This window comes from Mastigoproctus giganteus, chromosome 2 (assembly GCF_048544385.1).
Source record: "Mastigoproctus giganteus isolate SK-2022 chromosome 2, ASM4854438v1, whole genome shotgun sequence".
NCBI classification, from domain to species: domain Eukaryota; kingdom Metazoa; phylum Arthropoda; class Arachnida; order Uropygi; family Thelyphonidae; genus Mastigoproctus; species Mastigoproctus giganteus.
Genome location: NC_143576.1, coordinates 50,514,159 through 50,538,218, shown reverse-complemented (window position 1 = coordinate 50,538,218; position 24,060 = coordinate 50,514,159). Strand labels below are relative to the sequence as shown.

Here is a 24,060-nt window from a genome sequence, read left to right as displayed (position 1 = left end):
TTAGTTTATGATTGATGTTAAATTAGATTTTATTCGCGTCCTGAGTAAGCATGAAATTTAGAAAATTTAATGATTTAGTATCCGTATTTTCCCTTTTCAATGTAAAATTGAGTCTAGGATGAAATCTAAAATTGAGTCTATTAAACAAATGCAAAATGTCTTGAACAGTGCTGCTATCAGTAACAAACAGTGATTATTATTGATAGTACCACTATTCAAGACATTTTAAATTCGTTTAATAATATTCATCCTAGACTGAATTTTACACTGGAAAGGGAAAATATGCATGATACATCATTAAATTGTCTAAATTTCACGCTCAGGAAGCGAATAAAATCTAATCGATATGCTTCTACATTAACACCGTTATGCTTCTGCATTATAACAACTATCACCTGTTCACCAACAAAAGGGCTATTATTTTTTTTTTATTATTTTTTTTTTTTCTTGTTAGTTGTTGGCGCATCAGCTTCTATGGCCGTAATGCACCTCCCAAAGTTTTTGCATTTTACTGTGATCCAAGCCCGAGGCGGGAATCGAATCCACGACCTTTGGGTTGCCAGGCATGCACTTTACCTACCTGACTAGCCCGGGCAACGCTATTATCTTTAATCAGTTTCTATTGAGAAACTGATTAATAAATATTCATCAACAGAATCAGCTTTAGACTCAGAAATACATATATTAACCAGCAGATTCTTAAACGTTTATTATAGCAAGGGGTAATCCCTTGCTATAATAAACCGAATTGGGTACAAGCCAAGTATAGGATACAAAAAAGCTACACAAACCAACAATCGTAACATCATAAAAAAATACTTGACGTAGCCCAGTGGTCAGGAGTGAGAGTGCATAGCACGCATTCCTTGAGTGGACCGGGATTCAAGCCCGTGACTACTAAATACGATAAATATTTGTATTGATGATTTATTGTAAACTCTACTGACTTGGTTGTCGTGCCGGAGTATAAAAACAAAAAATTTACTTAGGCCTGACGTAGCCCAGTGGTCAGGAGTGAGAGTGCATAGCACGCGTTCCTTGAGTGGACCAGGGTTCAAGCCCGTGACTGCTAAATACGATAAATATTTGTATTGACGATTTATTGTAAACTCTACTGACTTGGTTGTCGTGCCGGAGTATAAACAGAAAATTTATTTATTTTATTTCTGTCCCATACGTTGAACAGTTTCACCTTGACAAATGCAAAGTACTGCATTTGGGTAGAAGTAACCCCAGAGAAACGTACCAACTGTGTGGTACTACACTTAAGGTGGTAGAAAATGAAAAAGACCTGGGAGTAATTGTGCAGGCAGACATGAAGTTTTCTGAGCAATGCAGACAGGCTGCCAGGGCAGGTCATGGGGTTTTGTCAATGATATATAGGAATTTTGCTAGCAGGGAAAAGGTGATTATCCCTCTGTATAAGGCAATGGTCAGGCCACGCCTTGAATACTGCGTACAGGTCTACAGGCCTCATTTTAGGAAGGATGTAGATTTACTTGAGCGTGTACAGAGAAGGGCAACAAGACTGGTGAGGGAAATGAAGGGATCCTCTTACCAAGAGAGGCTTAAGTTTTGCAAATTGCAGTGGCTGGAGACTAGGCAGCTGTGCGGTGATCTGATTGAATTCTGATGGGAACCTTCCACTTGTTCAGATTACAAACCTAAGGGGGCATAAATTCAAATTAAGAAAAGACAGATGTAGAATAGATGTGCAGAAATTTGTCTTTAGCCAGCGGGTGGTTAATTGCTGGAACAAACTTCCATCTGTCGTGGAAGTTGATAGGTTGAATAAATTTAAGGAGGAACTGGACAGGCATTTGGAGGGAATGGTGCGATTTTTTTTTTTTTTTTTTTTTTTTGCTGATGCTGCATATGCTCATACACATGCTTTCTTGCATCACATGCCGCCACCACTACTACTATTACAAGCAGTTTAACATATTCTTTAAATACACTGAATTAAGATTGTGGCCAGACCAATATGGAAATTACATGCTATACTGAACAATTGCTCAATCCTTTCCGCTTTTGTGACAAAAATGAATGACCTGGTATACATTTCTTGCAGTGATTGCGAATCATCTTTCCAAGGATCTTCGCAATTTCCGCTCACTGTCCAGGTAAAACAGCACATTTTTATTTAATGAGGCCTTAGTGTCCAACATAATTATACGAGACTATTAATTGCAGAAAGCATCAAAATTAAATTACATGAGAATTCAATTAACTTTCGTTGCCCATATCTAATCACTGATTCATGGTCTTTTGCAAGCATGCGCGAAGACAAATAATCTCTATTTAAGATTCAAGCTCACAGACTCCGTAATTTCCATTCCTGTGATCACAACACATGGTCGAAAAGCATTGTCTGATTCAGGAAGGTAAATCGTTTTTTTCAAAATTTATGTTTAACTTTAATTTTTTAAAATTGTTTTTTGAATTTTAGTTAATTCTTGAATTGTGTTCAATTTATTTTTTACTGTGGGCATTTTGCATTAATCCTTTATTCGTTTTAATTTCTGGAGAGTATAACACAGATGTACTCTACATATTGGGGTAAATTTCTCTTATTTCTTCTACAAATACTTTATTTCTGTCCCATACATTTTTTTCCCCCCCTGGCTAGAAGTCAAACTCACAAGGCTGTAAATAAATAAATTTTATGTTTATATAAGCATTGTCATCTCAAATGTACCCTTCCACGTGATCACACTGCTATGGTGGCCAGCTTAGTTTCTCACTTTGTCCTTTGCACCACTGTTGTAAATAGTAGTATCATCATCATCATTAGCCATAGAGTGCAAGGAAGCCTGAGGCTTTTGATACACAAGCCAAAAAAAAAAAAAAAAAAAAAATTCAGTTACCCTGAGAGAGAGAGAGAGAGTACAAGAGTCAGAAGTAGAAGGGAATCACCAAGGAAAAGAAGAATGATGATATCCAGCTCAGGACCCTGGGTGTGCCAAGCCCATACTCACCAGATGTGAGCCCCTGGGGTTAAGGCATGTGATGCAAGAAAGCATGCTTATGTAGCATGAGCCCAAAACAAAAAAAAAAAAAAATTTCACACATCCATTCCCTCTAAACGTTTGTCCAGTTCCTCCTTAAATTTATTTAAGCTATCAAATTCCACAACAACAGATGGAAGCTTGTTCCAGCAATCAACTACCCACTGGCTAAAGGCAAATTTCTGCATATCTATTCTACAACTGTCTTTCCTCAATTGAAATTTATGCTCCCTCAGGTTCGTAATCTGAACAAGGGGAAGAATCCCATTAGCACTGAGTTTGCTCAACCCATTCAAGGCCTTATATGTCTCAATCAGATCACCTGTGAGGTGATCTGATTGAGACCTAGTCTCAAGATGCTGCAATTTGCAGAACTTAATCTTTACTTGGTAAAAGTAAAGATTAAGTTCCCCTCACCAATGTTGTTGCCCTTCTCTGTACTTGCTCAAAGAACTCTATATCCTTCCTAAAATGAGGCTTCTAGATCTGTATGTAGTACTCAAGGCGTTGCCTGACCATTGCCTTATACAAAGGGATAATCACCTCCTTTTCTCTACTAGCAAAATTCATGTATATCAGTGACAATACCTCATGACCTACTCTGGCAGCCTGTCTGCACTGCTCAGAAAACTTCATATCTGACTGCACAGTTAAGCCCAGGTGTTTTTAATTTTCTACCAATCTAAGTGTAGTACCACAAAGTTGGTACGTTTCTCTGGGATTACTTCATCAATGTTAATGTTAAACTTCAATTGCCACTTCTCAGCCCATAACTGCCCAACTTTTCTATATCCTGTTACAGTAGCACACTGCCATTAATAACCCTGCCAACCTATGTATCATCTGCAATAGGACCTTTGCTAATTCCATCTCTAAACAGTGCCTCATGTGTGAACATAGATGTAAAATATTTATTCACACTATCAGCAAACTGTAAAAAATCAGTGGTTACCACAAGTTATATCCAATGGACAATGTGATTCAGCCCTTTACTACTAGTGTTACCATATGCATAAAATTCCTTGTTACTTTTCTTTGCAATGTTAGCCAAAGACTTCTTACAATCTACCTTAGCACCTATCTCTTGACACTCCTTAAACAGTGTATACTCATTGTAGGACTCTGCATCTTCTGCCAATTAATGATCATGATATACATGTTTCTTCTCTATCACTAAGCTCATAATCTAATATATGTATATTTCTTATTATTAAATGTGTCACAATCTATTTTTATATCCATTTTCACTCTGTGTTACAGTAATTTTAGTTTTGATAAGCTCATCAGTTTATTTGACATTTAGGTGAACATAGATGTTGGCTGTCATTCCATGATTGTGGAGTTAATGAACACATCCCTTCCTTCCCTGATTTATCTGCCCCAGCCTGCTTCTTGTTCCCCAAAATCTTATACTTACCGAAAAGAAGATGATTTAGGTGAATGGAATAAAAAGAGCTGAAGTTTGCACAACGCAGCTAAAATTTTGAGAAAACTGAATTTTTCTTTTTAGTTTTACAACTTTTTTTTTTGTTGATGAGAGGACAATAAGGTTGATGGGAGGACAAAAAAATTTCCTTATACTTATGTAATAGGTACTAAGTTTTTTGTGGTAAAATCTGCATACTAGAATGATATTAAGCAAGCAGCAGCAATTTCAGAAGAAATGAAGGAGCAACTTTTGGGGTTATAATACTTGGGGCTATGTACTTGAGATACAAGGCATGTAACTCTTTGCCATGTTTCTATATTCTGGCAAAAAATAAATGGTGATTATAAACAATTGAGCATCACAGCTTTTCTTCTATCAAATCAACCTATTTAAATGAGAAAGGTTTTTCTGCTACAAGGAAATTAAGAAACTGTGCTACCAGAAAGTGATTTAGTTGTGACCCCCTCAGCAATTTACAACTAAAGTTCTAAATTTTTATTTCATGAAACGGATTACAATTAATGTTGTTTAATATTTAAATAAATTTGACACAGTGGGGGGGGGGGAGAATCCATTTATCTAAATTATAGTTACTGGAGGTACTTTGCTAAAAAGGTGGAGAAACACTGGTATATTGGGCATTAAAAGAATTGCAACAAAAGAATTAGCATGGTCAGTTTAAATAAATCCATTTAAAAATGCTCCCAACAGCTTTATGAGAGATGTTTGTGTGTGTATAGTACACAGTGTTTGAAACTTTTAAAAATATTTTTTTTTACTTTGATTATTTTTGAAAATATTAAAATCTTTTCATCATAAAATCTGAGTCATTTAAACTGACTCAGTTGGAACTTAATTACCAAATCATTAAAACTACTTTCATCAGATTCATTAAAACTACTTTCATCTTATACATACCTCTTTTTCAAGCACTTGGGCAGTTGGTTCCAAATCTGCAATGGTAAGAGGAGTGACATTTTCTTCATACCGTTCATTTAATATTATAGCAGTTGATGACTCTGCTGCAACTCTCATAGGTGAGCATATTTTACTTTCACATGGAACTATTACATCCTTTTTATCTTCATCTTGACACTGACCATTCAAATGAAATTAGGAACAGAGATAAGCAAGCTAGCTCAAGCATAACCAATACTAAATCATCAAAGTACAGGTCGACCGTCACTAATCCGGCAGTGTTGGGTTTTTTTTTTTTTTTTTTTTTATGTGAACCCCAAACACGAGAGGTATTAGAACCTATAGTACTTAGTACCGTGCTTGGGTTGGAGACTGAGAAGACGAAAGAAGATATTTGTTGACATTGGACTTGAACTTCTGTAGATTGTAATTTTCAGGAAATACATATGAAGGAAGGTTGTTCCAGAAAACGGCAGATGAATGAATAAATGAGGAAGATGAAAAGTTGGTTCTGTGGGTTTGAAGTTGGACAGTAAATGGATGTTGGCTGGTAGCGGCACGTGTTCGGACTATTTTGAAAGAGAGAGCGGGAATTATAGAAGCTAATTCAGAAGAACAGTGCCCATGGAAGTATCTGTAGAAGAGGCATGCAGCAGAAACAGTGCGTCTATGAGACAGTGGGTGGAGAGACTCTGTTAGAGATGAATCATTAATTAACCTAACTGCCCTCTTCTCAATGGAATCAAGAAGCCTGAGAGAGGTTTTGGGGGCACCATCCCAGATGTGGGAACAATATTCCATGGCAGGGCGGATTTGCGATTTATACAGAGTGAGCAGCTGTTTGGAAGAAAAGTAACGCCGAGAGCGAAAGAGAAAACCAAGTTTTCTAGATGTAGAGGAAGCAATATTTGTAATGTGCTTGTGCCAAGAGAGATTAGAAGTCAGGGTAATCCCCAAAAGAGATATATCCTTTTGCCTAGAAATTGGAGTGTCACTAAAGATAAGCATAGCAGCAGAAGAATCCTTTTTGCGAGATATAAGACAAGACTGAGTTTTAGAAGGGATAGGATTTCCAGTCAATGGAAGAAGGTCATTGATATACAAGAGGAAAAGAGTGGGGGAAAGAACTGAACCTTGGGGGACACCGGCATTAGTGGAGAAGTCAGAAGACAGAGAGCCATCTACCATCACCCTCAGTGAGCGATCAGAGAGAAAACTGGATAACCAATTACTAAAAACAGTTGGCAAACCATAAGATGGAAGCTTGTTTAGAAGACCTTTATGCCAAACACGATCAAAAGCCTTTGAGATGTCAAGAGCAACTACTTGTGTTTCACCGAACCTTTCCATTGAATTAGTCCATAAATGGGTAACATAAGCAAGATCCCCAGTGGATCCGCACTGACAGAAACCATACTGGTGATCGTTGATCAGATGGAAGGTTTCTAGGTAGTTTAAGAGTTGGTGGTTAATTGATTTCTCCATTACTTTAGAAAGAGTAGAAGTAATTGCAAAGGGACGATAATTGGATAGGAGGGATTTGTCACCCTTTTTAGGAACTGGCTGGATATGAGCAAATTTCCAAGCAGAAGGAAAAACACCTTTAGAATAAGAAAGTGAAAAAAGGCGGCAAAGAATAGGAGTAAGTTCAGGAGCACAGGTTTTGAGAAAAAGTGGAGAAATACCATCAGGACCTGGAGCTTTCTTAGCATCGAGATTCATCAAAATCCTTCTGATATCCTTTTGACGGAAGACCACAGGAGGCACTGAATGGAGTGTGTTGGGAATGGTGGGAGGTGTTTTACCAAGATCATTAATACATGAGCTGGAAGAAAAATGGGATGCTAGCAGGTCAGCTTTATCCTTGGCTGAAGTGACAACAGAACCGTCTGGTTTGGACAGAGGTGGGAGCAGAGATGGGCAAAAGTTGCGGCCAATAGCTTTGGCAAGAGACCAGAATGCTCGGCTACCATTAGGGCAAGAAGCAAGTTTTCTACTCTTAGCCTGTTCAAACTCTAGTTTGGACTGATTAATAACTGCTTTACAATTGTTGCGAGCTTTGGTGTAGGCAGAAAATGAAACTGAAGAATTAGAAACAAGCCAATTACGATATGCAACATTCTTCTCTTGGACAGCCTTAGCACATTTATTGGAAAACCAAGGTTTAGATAAAGGACGAGATTTTAAAGTGGAGTGTGGGATAAAGAATTCCATTCCTGCAAGAATAATTTCACTGACACGATCTGAGCAAACATTGACATCAGAACTTTTGAAACAGTACTCCGACCAAGGAAAAGAAGAAAAGAAGTCTCGCAGATCATCCCATTTTGCATTCTTGTAATGCCAAACAACACGAGGTTGGGAATAGCCATGAGATAAAGGTTCCATTGGAGAAGAGACAATCACCAAGTTGTGATCTGAAGTGCCTAAAGGAGCTCTCACTTCGAACTTGTACTTAGAAGGGTTGTTTGTGAGAAAAAGATGAAGCGTATTGGCTGTATGATTAAGATTTTCCGGTATTCTTGTAGGTAAATGAACAATCTGTGCTAGGTCATTAGTAATTGCGAAAGCCTCAGCATCTCGACCTGCTGGGTCGGTGTGACTGGAAAACGGAAGCCAGCTGGGGTTGTGAACATTAAAATCACCAAGGAAAATTACCTCACTGTTAGGAGAGTTGGACTGGAGAAAGTCAAGTTGCGACGAGAGGAAGCCAAAGAGCTCCAAGTGATTAGTCGAGTTGGGAGAACAGTAGAGACAACAGATGAATTTGACACAATGAGGTAGAGAGATTTTAAGCTAGAGAAGATCAAAGAGAGGAGATTCCAAATTGCCAAGTCTCTGACAAGGAATATCAGAACGGACATATGCACAAGTACCACCTTTGAGGCGAAAGCAATCATACAGCGAATAATTTGGGCATCTGAGATGAGCAGTATTTGAATCAACCAATAACTGAGATTCTGTTAGAAAAAGTACATGAGGTTTGGCAGACTGCAAGTGGAAATGGACATCATTGAGATTAGAATTGAGACCACGTATATTTGTGAAATGAATTAGGAAGTCCTTGGGAGGTTTAGATCTTTTCGCAGATAAGCTTGCTCTATTAGTTTGACAATTCATGGTGTATTCAATAATAAGAAAAAGTGGGTGGGACATGCTGTATGAAGTAATGAAATTTTTGGATATGGCGTACATGTGGTAAGAATATACCCAGATCCTTGACATAACGTGGCCTCGACAATGCTCCCCGCATACACACTAGTCGGACTCCCTCCAGTCACTATCTGGCAGAGTAGAGGTAGCAAGATTATACACTAGCTGATCCGGAAGCCTCCTAGAGAGTTATCAATAGGTCCGGTCCGGTGTACTAACTAGCGGCCGGCCTGCGAAAACCGTTTTAGAGCTGTACCCTCGAAATGTAAGGAATATTGGATCTCGCCACGACGTTCATCATAACCTCAAAAGTCATCAATCATACTGCATGATGGAAGAGATAGGGAAGGGTTCACCGGAACTTAGCTCTAGAGACTAAACATGGGTTCCACCATTTCAAGCCTCCAATAAGCAAAGTGGTGGTATTTCACCGGTTGATGAGAGTCATCTTCCACCTAGTACTGCCTGGTAACATAGAGGGGCGGCGTTCCTCCATGTGGTGTGGGTGCCACACCGACTCCTGCTTACGTTGGTTCACACCTGGGTGGTCACCCACCATGTACTTGTGCATGGGAGTTATACCCAGGATTACTAACAGTCCCACCATCGTGAAGGTGCAAGCAGAGGATTTGACTATCACAGACCGTCCGGACTTCGCTGAAATTGGGTCCACTTGACTTGAGTGTCACCCGAATATCAGTTCCATCAGCGTTTTAGACTCCCAGGTAGCAAGTACAGCTTGTCTGGCATATCTGAGAGAATGTCTGTGACAACCTCAAGGACCAAGGACCGAGGTGGCAGATTAGTGAGTTTGCTGGATCACTGGTGGTTAGATTAGAACATACAGTTTACCCAACAGCTAACCAAAAGACAGCCAAGCTAGTTCCCTAGAAAAAGTTCCCCTGTGGCCAAAAAACATTTAGCAAATAATTTGATTAGTAATTCTAAAATAAATATTGTAATGTCAGCGTTGTTGTTTTTTCCCTTAAAATAAAAATTTTTTGAGTCGCATATATGTAGCCAACGTGGCCTAGTAGGTAACACTTTATTTCTTGAGAAGCTGTGTTGGCCACATACATGTGATGCTATTATGGCATACATATGAAGGTTGTTTGTGATTAGTTTATTGAACGCCCGCAGAGCGCTGCAATAAAACTAATTGCGATAAAATAAACTCTCAAACTTCGCATTGTTTGTCAGTATTGTTAGAGATTTTGTGAAAACAAGTTCGTTAGTGCATTGTGTTATCCATCATATTGTGTTGTAAAAAAAAAAATCTAAAAAGGAATGGCTAAAAGAAAATTACTAAAATAAGAGGAACTGAGAGAAATTGCTGGAATTTACAACTAAGCAGAGAAACTACTCACAGACTCACCACTGTCGAGTTGTTTTCAGAAGTTCAACTTTATCTGTTATGGACATTGTACGGTGTTTGCACTTCACACCACGAGAAGCACTTCCTTTATGCATTGGAACCATGGCTGGGGCTAAATATGAGCAGGTTATAATAATAAATGCAGAAAAACAAGTAGGAATGGCTTGCCAGTGCTTACAAGTTCACGCCAACAGCTGATGCTGCAACCAACGCCACCAAAGCAGTAGCAGCAGGTCGGTGCACCAACCTGGGAAATTTGAAATTACGTTCGCGGCAATTATGTCCGAATTAGCGGTGGAACCGGATTACCAGAGGCCGGTTTAGTGATGGTCGACATGTACATCAATTCAATCATAAAATTTGCAACCAACAAAATAATTATTTTCATTTGGATTATATTTTTATTTCATGATTCCAGTATGAAATCAAAACTTTCTCTTTCAAATACGATAAGCTGAAAATCATTTTGTAAACCACTTCAGTTTTTGTAAGATTTATCAATGCTAACAATGTATTTATTTTAATTTGGAGTGTCAAATTAACTAATGATTTCAAAATGCATTTAAATTTTTTTTTCCTGCACAGATACAGTAGCCCATAACTCACTTTGATAAGCAATACTAAAATTTTTGAATATCTGAAAATAGAAATTTCAAGCTTTATATTATCTATTAATTCACCCCTATCCCATTTTTAAGGAACTGTCCACTCAGAGAAACTATAAGAGGAAAGGTAAATAGCCTACAAAATCAAAACATTGCCCTAACTTTTCAATTTTCTAACCACTATGCCATTTTGCATCTAATATATTGTGGATAAAACTCATAACTGGGCTGCTTACGACTTCATAGTGCCCACCTATCCACTGATAAGAACCAAAAAAGGACTGAAACCACAATGTATAAAATGGTTTAAATTTTAAATTATCAACCACAAGAGTACTGCAGCACCAAGGTGAACAGTGAAGAACATCCACAATATGCAGTTGTGCCCAAAATATACCAAAAAAAAACCACTTCTTAAACAGAACCCAAACTTGTAATTTATACTAAGATACGTTATAAAGAGCGTGCTAGATGAATTTCTAGCAAAATTTAAAGAAGTTCAAAAAAGCAGACAAAGTAGAAAGTATCTTCCCCTTCACCAATAGTGATGGGCACTTTCAGCTGAAGTAAACTTCCACCAAGCACTGTAAAAGTAATTAGTCTGGATAAATGTAAGAAGGTTTGGCTAAATTATTGGAAGGAATCGGCAAATAAAGTTGGTATGTGTATACACACTGAGTGATCATTGAATTATGACCTCCTACTTAATACTTCGCAGGTCCTCCTTTTGCCCTCAGTACTAGGGTTTTTTGAGTCCAAGTACTCAGACTCGATACTCGGTTCGAGACTCAACAAGTCTGATTCTTGCTTTTCCGTTGTTTTAAGTACTGTTATCTTCACTTACCTGTTAAATGTTCTAAATATAATTATGATCTAATCATATTGCTATTTTTCTCATCTCATATGTGAGATGGCGCTGCATTGCAATAACTTGCTTTGTTCATTCATATAACGCATCATATCAAAAAAATACATTTGCGATGCAAATATTTTAAGATTTATATAAATTTCTTTACTGTTTCTGCACATTTTTATGTGTTTTTGCAAGATGGGGTTAGATAGTAAGTGATTTATTTTGTAGTTATTTTTCATGTATGTGCAGATTTTCTGTATTATATCAAGTTTCACAGAAACTGAGATTCTCCGAGCAGTTCGAATTTATAATATGGAATAACTTTTACTTTTAACAAATTAAATTTGTTACTCTACTCTCATGATTATCTTGTCTTATATAAAAATTTAATCACATTTTTACCTGTTAATTTTAACTATTCTGCTCTTCATTTAAAAATATTAATAATTTTTGTACAATTTCAGAAAATTTGAAAAAAAAAAATACTTTAATTATGCCAAAGGAAAAGAGCTCAAAGGTTTGGGAACACTTCACATCAGACCCGAACTCAGAAGTCCAATGCAAGAAATGTTCAATAAAAGTTTTGAACAAAGATGAAAACACTTCAACTATGATAAAATATTTAAAAACTAAACACCAAATAATTTTGCACACAGAAGATGAAAAACAAGAATATAGTCCTTCCAAAAAAAGTAAAAATTTTAGATAATTATTTTGTTAAAAAATTTTTGGATGAGACTGTTTCGGAATTAGCTGTTATTGATAATATATCTGTAAGAGCAATTACAAAATCATGTTTTATTGAGAAAGTCTTTGTAAATTATTCAATCAAATTAAGCAGAAAAAGACATGATGAAATTGATTCACAATTTTTACCAAATTAAAAAATCAGAAATGACAAATTTAACACAGGAAAAATTGAGTAAGAGTAAGGGATTTATTTTCTCTCTTGATGAGTAGACAAGTACAAAAATGAGATGATTTTTAAATATTAATCTTCATGGAAATGACAGTGTAACATATAATCTTGGTTTAGTTTGAATTCAAAATTCATCTTCAGCTCTGCAATTAGTAGAACTTGTAAGAAATCGTTTGAAAAATTTCAATAACAATTTTGAAAAACATTGTTGGATCAATTGGTGACGGTGCTAGTATTATGTTAAAATACGGTTGTGAGTCTCCTATATTATTATATCATTTGTGTCTTAACCATACAATACTTTTAGCTGTATGCAATGTTTTCTACAAGAAAAGTATGAGTTACGAGAAAAATGAAGTTGAAACAGTTTATGATGACTTTGCTGATTCAGATTATTCAGAAGATGATTTCTCCTTTGATGAAGAGAAAGGAGAACTGTGTTGATGCTAACCAATTAGAATTGTCAAATTCTTATAACAAAGAAAAATATTCAAATTGTTCATCAACCAGTAAAATATTTTAAGAATTCTACTGTGTGCAATGGGTTTCTACAACAGAAAATAAAACGTGAATTAGGATATGAAATGGAATTAATCACAGGTGTTAAGATGTGTTGGAATTCATTACTTGATATGATTTTAACTTTAAGACTTTTTCAATTCATTAAATCAGCTCTTGAAGATCTTGGTAATACAGATTTAATAAAAAAATCTCAACATTCAATTGCTTCATGATTTGAGTAACTCCTTAAAGCTACAGGAATTAACTATAGAAGCACTTAGTAGACAAGATGCAAATCTTTATTCAGAACATTTGGCAGTTAATTTTAGACAAAAAATTGGAAGAAATTCCAGGAAATTTAGGTCAAGAACTACTAAATAAAATGAAAACTCGTATAAATGAACACTGAAATGAAAATCTTTAAGCATTCTGGATTTTCTTTTAAGTGTTCATAGATTACCAAAAACACGGCTTATAGATTTTGCAACAAACTTGATGATTAGGCTGTTACCAAGTGAAATTGTTCAATTTAATGAGAATGTCAAGAATATTGTACACCATACAACAATGGAAGAAGAAGGAGACCAGAAGAATTACTTAACAAATACACGTCACTGTTGAAAAAAAGTGTGAATTAGGGTTGAATTTAAAAGTGACTGCAATTCTGCCAGACACAATAGCAGGGAGTACATGATGAGAACCTTGTCGATCAATTCGGCCTTGGAAAGGCTGTGCAAGGCTCAAGGGGTAGAATTTTTTTCGGCCTGCTCTGTACTTGTTAACAGGAGACCAGAAGAATTACTTAACAAGTACAGGTCACTATTGAAAAAAAGCCATGAATTAGGGTTGAATTTAAATGTGTCTGCAATTCTGCCCAGACACGATAGGAGGGAGTATATGATGAGAGCCCTGTCGATCAATTCGGCCCTGGAAAGATTGTGCAAGGCTCAAGGGGTAGAATTTTTTTCAGCCTGCTCTGTACTTGTTAACAGGAAAGACTGCTTCTACAGGGATGGGATACACTTAAATAGAAAGGGTGCAAAAATATTTGCTGATGCTATCGAGATAGTGTTAGGTGGGTCGGAAAACTGATAGCTGGGGGGGGGGACAAGGACTAATAGATTAACAGCAGCCACTGGCAGAGAAAAGTCATTCTTGCACTGCTTCTACCAGAATGAGCAGCAGCCTGGAAAACAAGTTGCAGCCTGCTCAGAGTCATTGCGGTACAAGTAAACACATGGGTTGTGTTAGGGTAGCTAAGAATAGGAACAGGTGCATGTATACTTGCATGTACACCAATGCTAGGAGCTTGGTAAATAAATTTGATGAATTTGAGGTATTGCTCAGAACATCAAAGGCAGATGTTGGGATATCAGAGATGTGGTGTCACACAAATATAAGGAATGCAGAACTGGAATATGGGGAATACAATGTGTACAGGAAGGATAGACAAGACAGGAAGGGAGGAGTGGTTATACTATTAGTTAAGAAACACATAAAATCCAAGGAAGTGAAGACAGTCGACATCGCTGGACAGTGCAGTGTCGAGTCAGTTTGGTGTAACAAGCATTGGGAGTCTGATGATCCCATATAAACGTGGGAAGAAGACAAATAAGAAGAAGATAAGCATTGGGAGATCAAAATTGAGAGTAGGAGTGAGCTATAGGCCTAATGACTGTGATGAGTATAATAAGTAACTGTACAGGGTAACAGAGTTGGCCAGTAAATCAGAAAGTCTTATAATGGGGGGATTTTAATTTCCCAGATATTGACTGGAATTTGTGGGTTGGTCACTCACACACTAGCAAGGCTTTTGGTTATTTATTGGATGATGGTTTTCTACAGCAGCATGTTTGGGAGACAACTAGAGGGAGTAATATTTAGGAGGCAACTACAGGGAGTAATCATCTTGATTTGATTATCAGTAGTGATTCTTCATGCATTAAGAATCTGCAGATAAGGAACCACTAGGTGGCAGTGATCACAGTGTACTGAAGTGGGATTTACTCAAAGAGGTAACTACCATCAGGGGTAAAGGGAAGGGTTTTTGCTTTCGTAAAGGTGACTATGGTGGTCTGAGACAGTATTTAAATTCTATACGGTGGAACCAACTGATGAGGTTACCAACAGCAAATTCAAAATGGAAGCATTCAAAGAATTTATCTTGGAAGCAACTAGACTTTACATACCAACTAAGAAATATTGTTCAAGGTTTAGGCCTAAATGGAAGTCAGATGAACTAATGAGACAGGTGACAGAGAAGAAAAATGCATAGGACACATATAAATTAATGGGTGACATGGAAGCCTATGACAGATATAAGCTGGTCTGTAACCAAGTCTCAAAGGAGGATAGGCAGGCAAAGGCAGATTATGAGAAATCCTTGGCAAAGAATGCAAAGAAAAACAACAAAGAGTTCTTTACCTATGTAAACTCTAGAAGGAAAGGGATGAATCAGATTGGTCCACTGGATATTGATGGTTCAACTATTGATGATCCTGCTCAGGTGGCTAACAAACTAAATGAGTGTTTTGCATCTACATTCATCCATGAGGAGTTATTCAGGGAGGGGAATTCCAGAGGTGAGTTAAACTCTGGCAGTGAGCTGGATGATTTTGTAATAACTCAGAGGAAAGTGGAAGAGAAGTTGTTGAAGATAAACATAAAAAAGGCACCTGGGGTGGATGGGATCTATCCTATTATATTAAAGGAGGCAGCAAAGGAAGTAAGCAAACCCTTAGCCATAATTATGAGAGCTTCCTTGGACTCATTGGAGGTACCCACAGACTGGCGATGTGTAAATGTGACCCCAATTCACAAAGGAGGATCAAAGGCTGACACAAGTAATTATAGATGTGTGAGTTTAACTTCTGTTCCAGGAAAATTAATGGAGGGACTGGTTAAAGAAGCACTGCAGGATCATCTAGACAAGACTTCAGTTATAGCTCAGACACAGCATGGTTTTGTTAAGGGGAAGTTTTGCCTGACCAATCTGATTGGATATTATGATGCAGTCACAAAAGAACTGGATGCAGGGAATAACTTTGATATTATATACTTGGATCTTAGAAAGGCTTTTGATACTGTTGCACATGGAAGACTGCTGCACAAATTGGAGCAGTGTGGCATTGGAGGCAAACTGCTGGCAGTGGTTGAGGGGGAGAAGACAGAGAGTGGTAATCAATGGACACTGCTCATCGTTGACTAATGTTATTAGTGGAGTCCCTCAGGGTTCAGTGTTGGGTCCAGTATTGTTTTCTGTATTTATAAATGATACTGATGATGGAATATCAAGCTTAATGTCCAAGTTTGCAGACGATACAAAGGTTGGCAGGGTTGTCAAGGACACTACTGACACTATGCTGCTGCAACAGGATCTGGAAAGGTTAAGCAGATGGGCTGAGAGGTGGCAAATGAAGTTTAACATTGACAAATGTAAAGTACTACATATGGGAAACAGTAACCCCAGAGTGACATTCGATGACATTCCGATTTCTAAGCAAGGTCATATCTCTATTGGAGATTGCCGGGACTTCTGTGTTTTGGTATAAGCACATCCACTGCCTTGTCTGCATCTAAAAACTGGGTTTTCTGTTTCATTCTCTTTATTACTTTTCTTCCAAACAGCTTCCACTTTGTACAAAATTGCAAGTCCGTCCTACCTTGGAATATTGTTCCCAAATCTGAGACGGTGCCCCCAAATACTGTTTCAGACTTCTAGATTCCATTCAAAAGAGGGCAGTTTAGACTCATCTCTAACAGAATCTCTGCAATTTCTGTCTCATAGACATTGTTTCTGCTGCATGCCTTTTCTACAGTTACTTCCATGGTCACTGTTCTTTTGAACTGGCTTCGCTATTTCCTGCTCTCTCTACCAATGAAGCCCAAACATGTGCCACATATTAGCCAACATCATTTTTGTGTCCAAATTAAAACTTTCAGAACAAACTTTTTTTTCTTCTATTTCATTTATTCATTCAACTTCCATTCTCTGGAACAACCTTCCTTTGTACATATTTCCTGCAAATTACAATTTACAGAAGTTCAAGTTAATAGTTAATAAATATCTTCTTTCATCTTTTCAACCCATGCACGGTACCTCTCGTTTTGGTTTTCATAAACGAAAAAAAAAAAAAATGAAAGGTTGTAGAAAATGTTCTCATGATAATTCATAGAAATTTAACCAAGGATACTTATCTCTGTGACCTGGGAATTGAATGAACCAATTCAAATAGACACGTACAGGCCAAATACCAGGAATAACATATATTCCTTGAACTATGACAAATGAGACCACTTCGATTTTTAAGCAATAAAACTCAGTAACTGGGAATCCAGTTTAGCTAAACAGGCACATGGTAATTTAATTAGAACCAGAACCAACAGGAGAGACTGCTTCTACAGGGATGGGACACACTTAAATAGAAAGGGTGAAAGAATATTTGGTGATGCTATCGAGGCAGTATTAGGTGGGTCGGAAAACTGCTAGATTAGGGGGATACAAGGACTAATAGATTAACAGTAGCACTGGCAGAGGTGAAAGTGATTCTTGCACTGCTTCTATTGGAATGAGCAGCAGCCTGGAAAACAAGATGCAGGGTATTTCAGAGACTGCTGGGAGTCATTGCAGTACAAGTAAACACATGGGTTGTGTTAGGGTAGCTAAGAATAGGAACAGGTGCATGTATACTCGCATGTACACCAATGCTAAGAGTTTGGTAAATAAATTTGTTGAATTAGAGGTATTGCTCAAAACATCAAAGGCAGATATAGTTGGGATATCAGAGACATGGGGTCACACAGATATAAGGATTGCAGAACTGGAATTTGGGGAGTACAATGTCTACAGAAAGGATAGACAGGATAGGAAGGGAGGAGGGGTTATGCTATTAGTTAAGAAACATTATTATTAGTTAATTTCTCGATTTTTTTTTAGGTCTACTTTACTTGTCACTTCTATTAAAACTCCACTGTTCCTAAGTTTGTATAAAATGTTTACTTTTATTTCCTTCAAGTGAGGTTTTAGTTTGGTAATTACTGTCTTTCTAAGCCTCAATTTATTTCAGGGTGGAGTAATTTTTAGCCTTAAGTATGATTAAATTTGTGTCCTTATTTGCATTACAGAAGTGATTAATAACTTGTTAATCACTTATTCAGGTTTTGTGGTTTCATTTTTGTCACTGGCCTATGCTGCCTGATTATTCATTGCCCTGTAGTTATTATTTTCTTCAGTTATTATTTCCAATTTAGATTTCAAAACCTGGTTCTCAGTATTTATCTCTGTGAGCCTTTGCATCAAAATCACCCAGAAATTTACCATCTGGAGCCTTATTGCTAAGGTTATTCTATTAGTTTGTTTGTGCATAAATTCCTCAAAGAAAAGTCACACTTCTTTTGTTTTTTCACTGGGTCAATAATATTGGTTAATTATTCATACTTCTTTCCTCTTCAGTTCTTGGTTCTTCAACTTCAGTACTATCTTTATTTTCCTCCTGATTCTTCCCTTTTTTAGCTTTTTTTTGTGTGCTGAGGGGTGTTGTAGGACAGTTGTCTAAATCGGCTTTGTCGTCTTCATTATTGTTAGGAGGTTCTTTCCCTGAGTATTCTTAGGGAGGTCATCTAAGTCAGTTTCTTAATCGGTATTTACTACTTTTTTTGAGTTTTTCGTTAAAATTTTCTTCTTTGCCAGCCATTTAGTTATTATTTTCTAATTGCTTAGGTCCTTTGGAGTAATTTAATGTCTTATCTGGGTGCATGGGCCTATTAAAACCCAAGTTATGTAGATTTTACGTTATGGTGGAGTTGTAGGTGTCCTCAATTTGTAGGTGTCCTCTGAAGAGACCTTCAAACTGACAGTAAAAGAGGGTAAAGAGGAAATTACTCCAGTTTAGCAAGTAACTTACAATATATGATATCATTAACTGGTTTATCAGCTTCCTTTATTACTCCATAGCTTTATTCTAAACTTATATTCTTTAAGCTTCTTACAAATTTAAGCATATTTTTTAATTCAGTATATTTTGGTGAATTTAAATCCACCTTCAAGAAAGTAGTTTTAAGTTTCAAGCATACCTAAGTTTATTGAAAGCCATATATTTTTAATTAGGTTTGAACTTTTAAAATAGTAACAACTTTTGTTTTCTTTATATTCTTAATTTCTTTCTGTTCTTTCTAATAGTCTGTCTTATATTTCTTTCCAATAGCTTTTGGGAGTCTTATCTTAATGAAATCTCAAAATAGATCCAAAAATTGTTATTAATCCTATTCTATTCACAGAATCGAATGCATCTTGGTGCCGGATATATTTATTTCTGTTCTTAGTAATGGAATCTCAAAGGAGATCCAAAAAATTGTTATTACTCTGGATTTTATTTGCTGAACTGAATCAATAAACAAGCAATAAATCAACAATTCTTAGTATCAATAAACTAATTCATTTTGAAAAATATGTAGATAGACCAGTGTGTAAATACATTTACATTTAAGACTTGATAGGTCTGGTGCATCATAGACCCATGGATTGGAGATGTACAAATGTGTCTCCAATTCACAAAGGTTGACAAGAGTAATTCCAGACCTGTTAGTTTAACATCTGTTCCAGGGAAAATGATGGAGAAAGATACAGTATCATCTAGACAAGACTGCAGTTATAGTTCAGATACAGCATGGATTTGTTAAGGGGAAATCTTGTCTGACAAATTTTATTGGATATTATGATGTGGTCACAAAGGAACTGGATGCAAAAAATAATTATGATATCATATACATTTAAGAAAGCTCTTGATACTGTGGCAAATGGAAGACTATTGTACAAATTGGAGCAGTATGGCATTAATGACAACTTGATACAATGGATAAAAGGATGGCTGAGTGGAAGAAGGCAGAGAGTGGTTATCAATGGACACTCTCTTCGTGGACTAATGTCATTAGTAAAGTCCCCTGGGGTTTTGTGTTGGGACCATTGTTGTTTTTGGTATTTATCAATGATACTGATAAAGGTATATCAGGATTAATGTCTAAATTTGCAGAAGATACAAAGGTTGGCAGGGTTGTTAATGTCAGTAATGATAGTACGCTACTGCAACAGGATCTGCAAAAGTTTAGCAGATGGGCTGAGAGGTGGCAACTACCTCTCAGTCCATACGTTACTCTGGTAACCCCCAGAGCAACGTATCAACTAGGTGGTACTACACTCAGGGTAGTAGAGAATGAAAAGGACATAGGGTTAATCATGCAGTCAGATATGAAGTTTACTGAGCAGTGCAGACAGGCTGCAAGAGTAGCTCATAGTGTCTTGTTAATGATATATAAGAATTTTGCAAGCAGGGATTCCAGGGTGATTGTCCCCTTGTATAAGGCAATAATCAGACAACACCTTGAGTACTGTATACAGGTCTGGAGGCCTCATTTTAAAAGATGTAGAGATGCTGGAATGAGTACAGAGAAAGGAAACGTGATTGGTGAGTGGAACAAAGGGTTGCTATTACCAAGAAAGGCTAACTTTCTGCAAATTGCAGCTTCTGGAGGCTAGGCACATGTGAGGTGATCTAACTGAGGTATAAAAGGCTTTGAGTGGTTTGAGCAAGCTCAATGATGATGGAATTCTTCCTCTTGCTCAGATTACTCACCTGAGGGGACAAATTCAAATTGAGGAAAGACAATGGGAGAATAAAAGGCTGGAAATTTGCCTTTAGCCAGTGGGTGGTTGATAGTAGGTACAAACTTCCATCTGTTGTAGTGGAGGCCAACAACTTAAATAAGTTCAAGAACTAAACAGACATTTGGAGAGAGTGGATGCATGAAATGGGAAGGCTTTTTTTTTTTTTTTTTTTTTTTTGGCTGATGCTATATAAGCTTGCTTTATTGCATCATATGCCTCTACTAATGCTAATGGGACTTATTCAATATCTTTTTTTTTTTATCTTCCTGCGTCATAATATAACTAAATTAATTTTAGCAAATTAACTTCTCAGTGATATATTACAATACCTCTTCCTCATCTAGTGGTTTATCACACTCTTCATCAGATGTATTGTCATCTCCAGACAAATCTTCATCTCCGAAACAATCCCGTTGCTCACTTAGTGAAGTGGACCAAAGCTAGCAAACCAGAGTAAGTATAAAATTCGTTAAATTGCAAAATTATAAAAAGGCAGAATTAGATTGTTGATTAATTAAAACTACAGTCAAAGCTCTTTATAGCGACCCTCTTTTCCACGTCCTATATGTTATAATGTCCTATGTGGTTGGTCACAGCCAATTTCTAATTAACCTAATGCAATTTTAGGAACAATCGATATAATGCCCTTCCAACATAGTGACCGTTTTTTTTCATTCCCTTGGGGGGGGCGTATTATATAGACCTTCAACTGTAGCTAGAAAAGTATAATCAGATTAGTTCCATTATTTCCTAACTGCTAGTTCAAATATATCTTCGTTTAATGTCTTGCAATAAGAACAGTGAAGTAAAGCATGAGTAGTTGTTGTTTTTATTTGGTTTTTTAGGAGCATTAGCAACTAAGGTCATATTGCTCCGGGAACATGCAGTGGTCATTCCCTGACCTTTCAGTATCCACCGTATTTGGTGATCACGGGCTCGAACCCCGGTCTAAACTACTCATGAGGCACCTCCGTAGCCAGGTGGTCATCATCAGGTGCGGAAGTGCCTCATGAGTAGCTTTGCAACACCTAAATGTATTACAAAATTCTGACAGGTGGAAACTGTTAACCTTTACAGGAGTGTGTTTCCTGAAAATATCTGAGCCACGATTAGTAAGTTCACCCCTAGATGAACTCTGTGGAGCAAATTTTTTTAAGAATTTTGAAATTTCATAAAAATTAAAATTTTGTACATAAATGATATGAAATAGTAATTTATTCTTCTTATTTTGACTTTTAAATTCCCAATAGTGGAGTGAAAATACTTTAAAACTCAAATCAAAGTTTTTAAAAAGTCGTAAAACTCAAGAAAAAATTTAAAAAAATAAATAAACTGGTTTCCAACTAATTTCAAATGCACTATTGTTTGTTTAAGTTTTGATTTAAAACTATCCTCTACATTTATTTATGTATATAAATTCAACTTTGGATCCATATTTCAGAAAATTCCAGCTTTTGTAAGACAAAATTTTATGAAAATGGCTTAACAGTATGATTCCTCATCTTTTGATTTTAAAATATATTTTCATTTTTATGCTGTAATTTATTAAAATCATCCACTGTTAGTTGAAAACATAAATAAGAGATGGCAGCATATACTGAAAGCTTTTGAAAAAGGTCATATTTGAAATGTATTTGAAGTCCCCTTAATAAACATACAACTGCATTAAGTATACAATATATAGACATTTAAAATTTTTTTATATAAATTATTATATATATTTTTTCCCCTCTCACTTAATTATTATAACTTTGCTTATATATATATATATAAAATATAAGAGATTATACTAAAGAGTAAAACCAGATAATCCATCATGTTTATCTGGTTTTATCTGTCAAATTTATCTGGTTTTTATCTGTCATATTTATTATAATATGCATATATTATATTATAATATAATATAATATACACACTCAAAATGTATATACATTTTCAGATTTATACAAACAAATGGAAAACATCCATACACCAAAACAGTACATACACTGCACCGGAGTAAATTTTTTATGAGAAATTTTGAAGTTCTTTTAAAAAAAAAAAAAAAAAAAAAAAAAAAAATCAATACTGCTTTCAATTATTAATTTTTTCCTATTTTGGCTTCACAGGGTAGGTTCAAAAAGGAACTAGATGATGTGTTTTGTTTAAGGGTGAGACAACAGAACTCTGAAACAAAGGATGTAACATGTGTTTAGACATGTCATATCCATAATTAGCTCCTTGCAGTAAGCTATCATTCACTTAAGGCAGTCCATATTATAGTCAGCCAGTAGTAAGATATGTTTTCACTACTGGCTGATTGTTACAGTCTGTTACAGTCAGCCAGTAGTAAGATATGTTTTCACATCCCATCAAATTTCAATACATTGGAGTGCACTGAAAATGTGTATGTGAGTTAGATTTTGCTTGAAAAATCAGAAAAACTGCAAGCAATACATCTGATTTTCAATAAAATTTACTACAAACTAAACTAAATTACTGACTGGTGCCATCATTTCAAAAATGGCAGAGTGTGTGAAAAGTGATTGATGATCTGGAAGAGACTGAACTTAAACAAATGATGAAATTGTTTCTCTGGTCTGAGAACTGGTACAAAATGACAAAAGTTTAATTAGTAGTAGTAGAGACAAATTACACATAAAAGCAACCTTATATGGCATCATAATTGCAATTGTTAAAGAAGGGCAACAAGATTGGTGAAGGTACTGAAGGGGTCCTCTTATGAAGACAGGCTTAAGTTCCGCAAATTGCAGCATCTGGAGACTAGGCACCTGCAAGGTTATCTGATTGAGGTGTATAAGGTCTTGAATGGGTTGAGCAGGCTCAATGTTGATGGCTCAATGTTCTTCCTCTTGCTCAGATTACAAACCTGAGGGGCCATAAATTCAAATTGAGGAAAGACAGTTGTAGAATAGATGTGTGAAAATTTGCCTTTAGCCAGCAGATAGTTGATTGCTGGAACAAATTTCCATCTGTTGTTGTACAAGTTGATAACTTAATTAAATTCAAGGAAGAACTGGAGAAAAATTTCCCACAGGTGATGTGGGATTTTTTTTTTGGCTGATACTGTATAAGCTTGCTTTTTTACATCATATGCCTCTAATTCTAATGCTAAATCACTGATGAAGCCTCTTATCTCCTTCGGATCATAACACTCCATTTTATTTCATTCCATTTGAACATGGAGCCCATTTCCACAATGTTTATGTAGCAGCTTTTAACAGACAAACAAACTGAGCAGTGCCAGCGCAACTTTCAATTTGTTTAAATGTACAATTAATGTCATTTTTCGAGGTCTGGAGATAAAATGTGTGTTTGTGGGTATGACCTCAAACCAAATCAGCAGTCATCCCAATAAAGGACTCGTTATTTCCCCAACCCAAAAAAAAAGGTCACATGTGCACAGCAAAAATGAAAGCCATGTTGTGTTCTGAAAAGTCTTCGTGGTGTAGTTCATAGAAAAAATAACTGAAAATTGAGACTCCAAAAACTGGCTGCTTCACCAAAATAATGTGCCATTTCATTTTTTAATACTTTTTAAGTTTTTTTTTTTTTTTTGACAAAACACAATCGCTCCAGTTGAGTAACCCCCAAATTCACCAGATGGCTATTGATTTTTTTTCATAGACTGAAAAAAAA

At 36.3% G+C, this 24,060-nt stretch overlaps 1 protein-coding gene across 1 annotated transcript in view; it reads right to left on the bottom strand.

Moving 5' to 3' along the window:
* The window catches only part of mute (gon-4 like protein muscle wasted), a 1,102,179-nt gene that overhangs the window by 870,096 nt on the left and 208,023 nt on the right, over positions 1–24,060 (bottom strand). Inside the window, exons 7-8 of the mRNA XM_090389940.1 lie at positions 20,751–20,861; positions 5,356–5,532 (exon numbers count right to left, since the gene is read on the bottom strand). Coding sequence (XP_090246066.1) covers positions 5,356–5,532; positions 20,751–20,861 — 288 coding nt within the window. The remainder of the gene's footprint in view (positions 1–5,355; positions 5,533–20,750; positions 20,862–24,060) is intronic.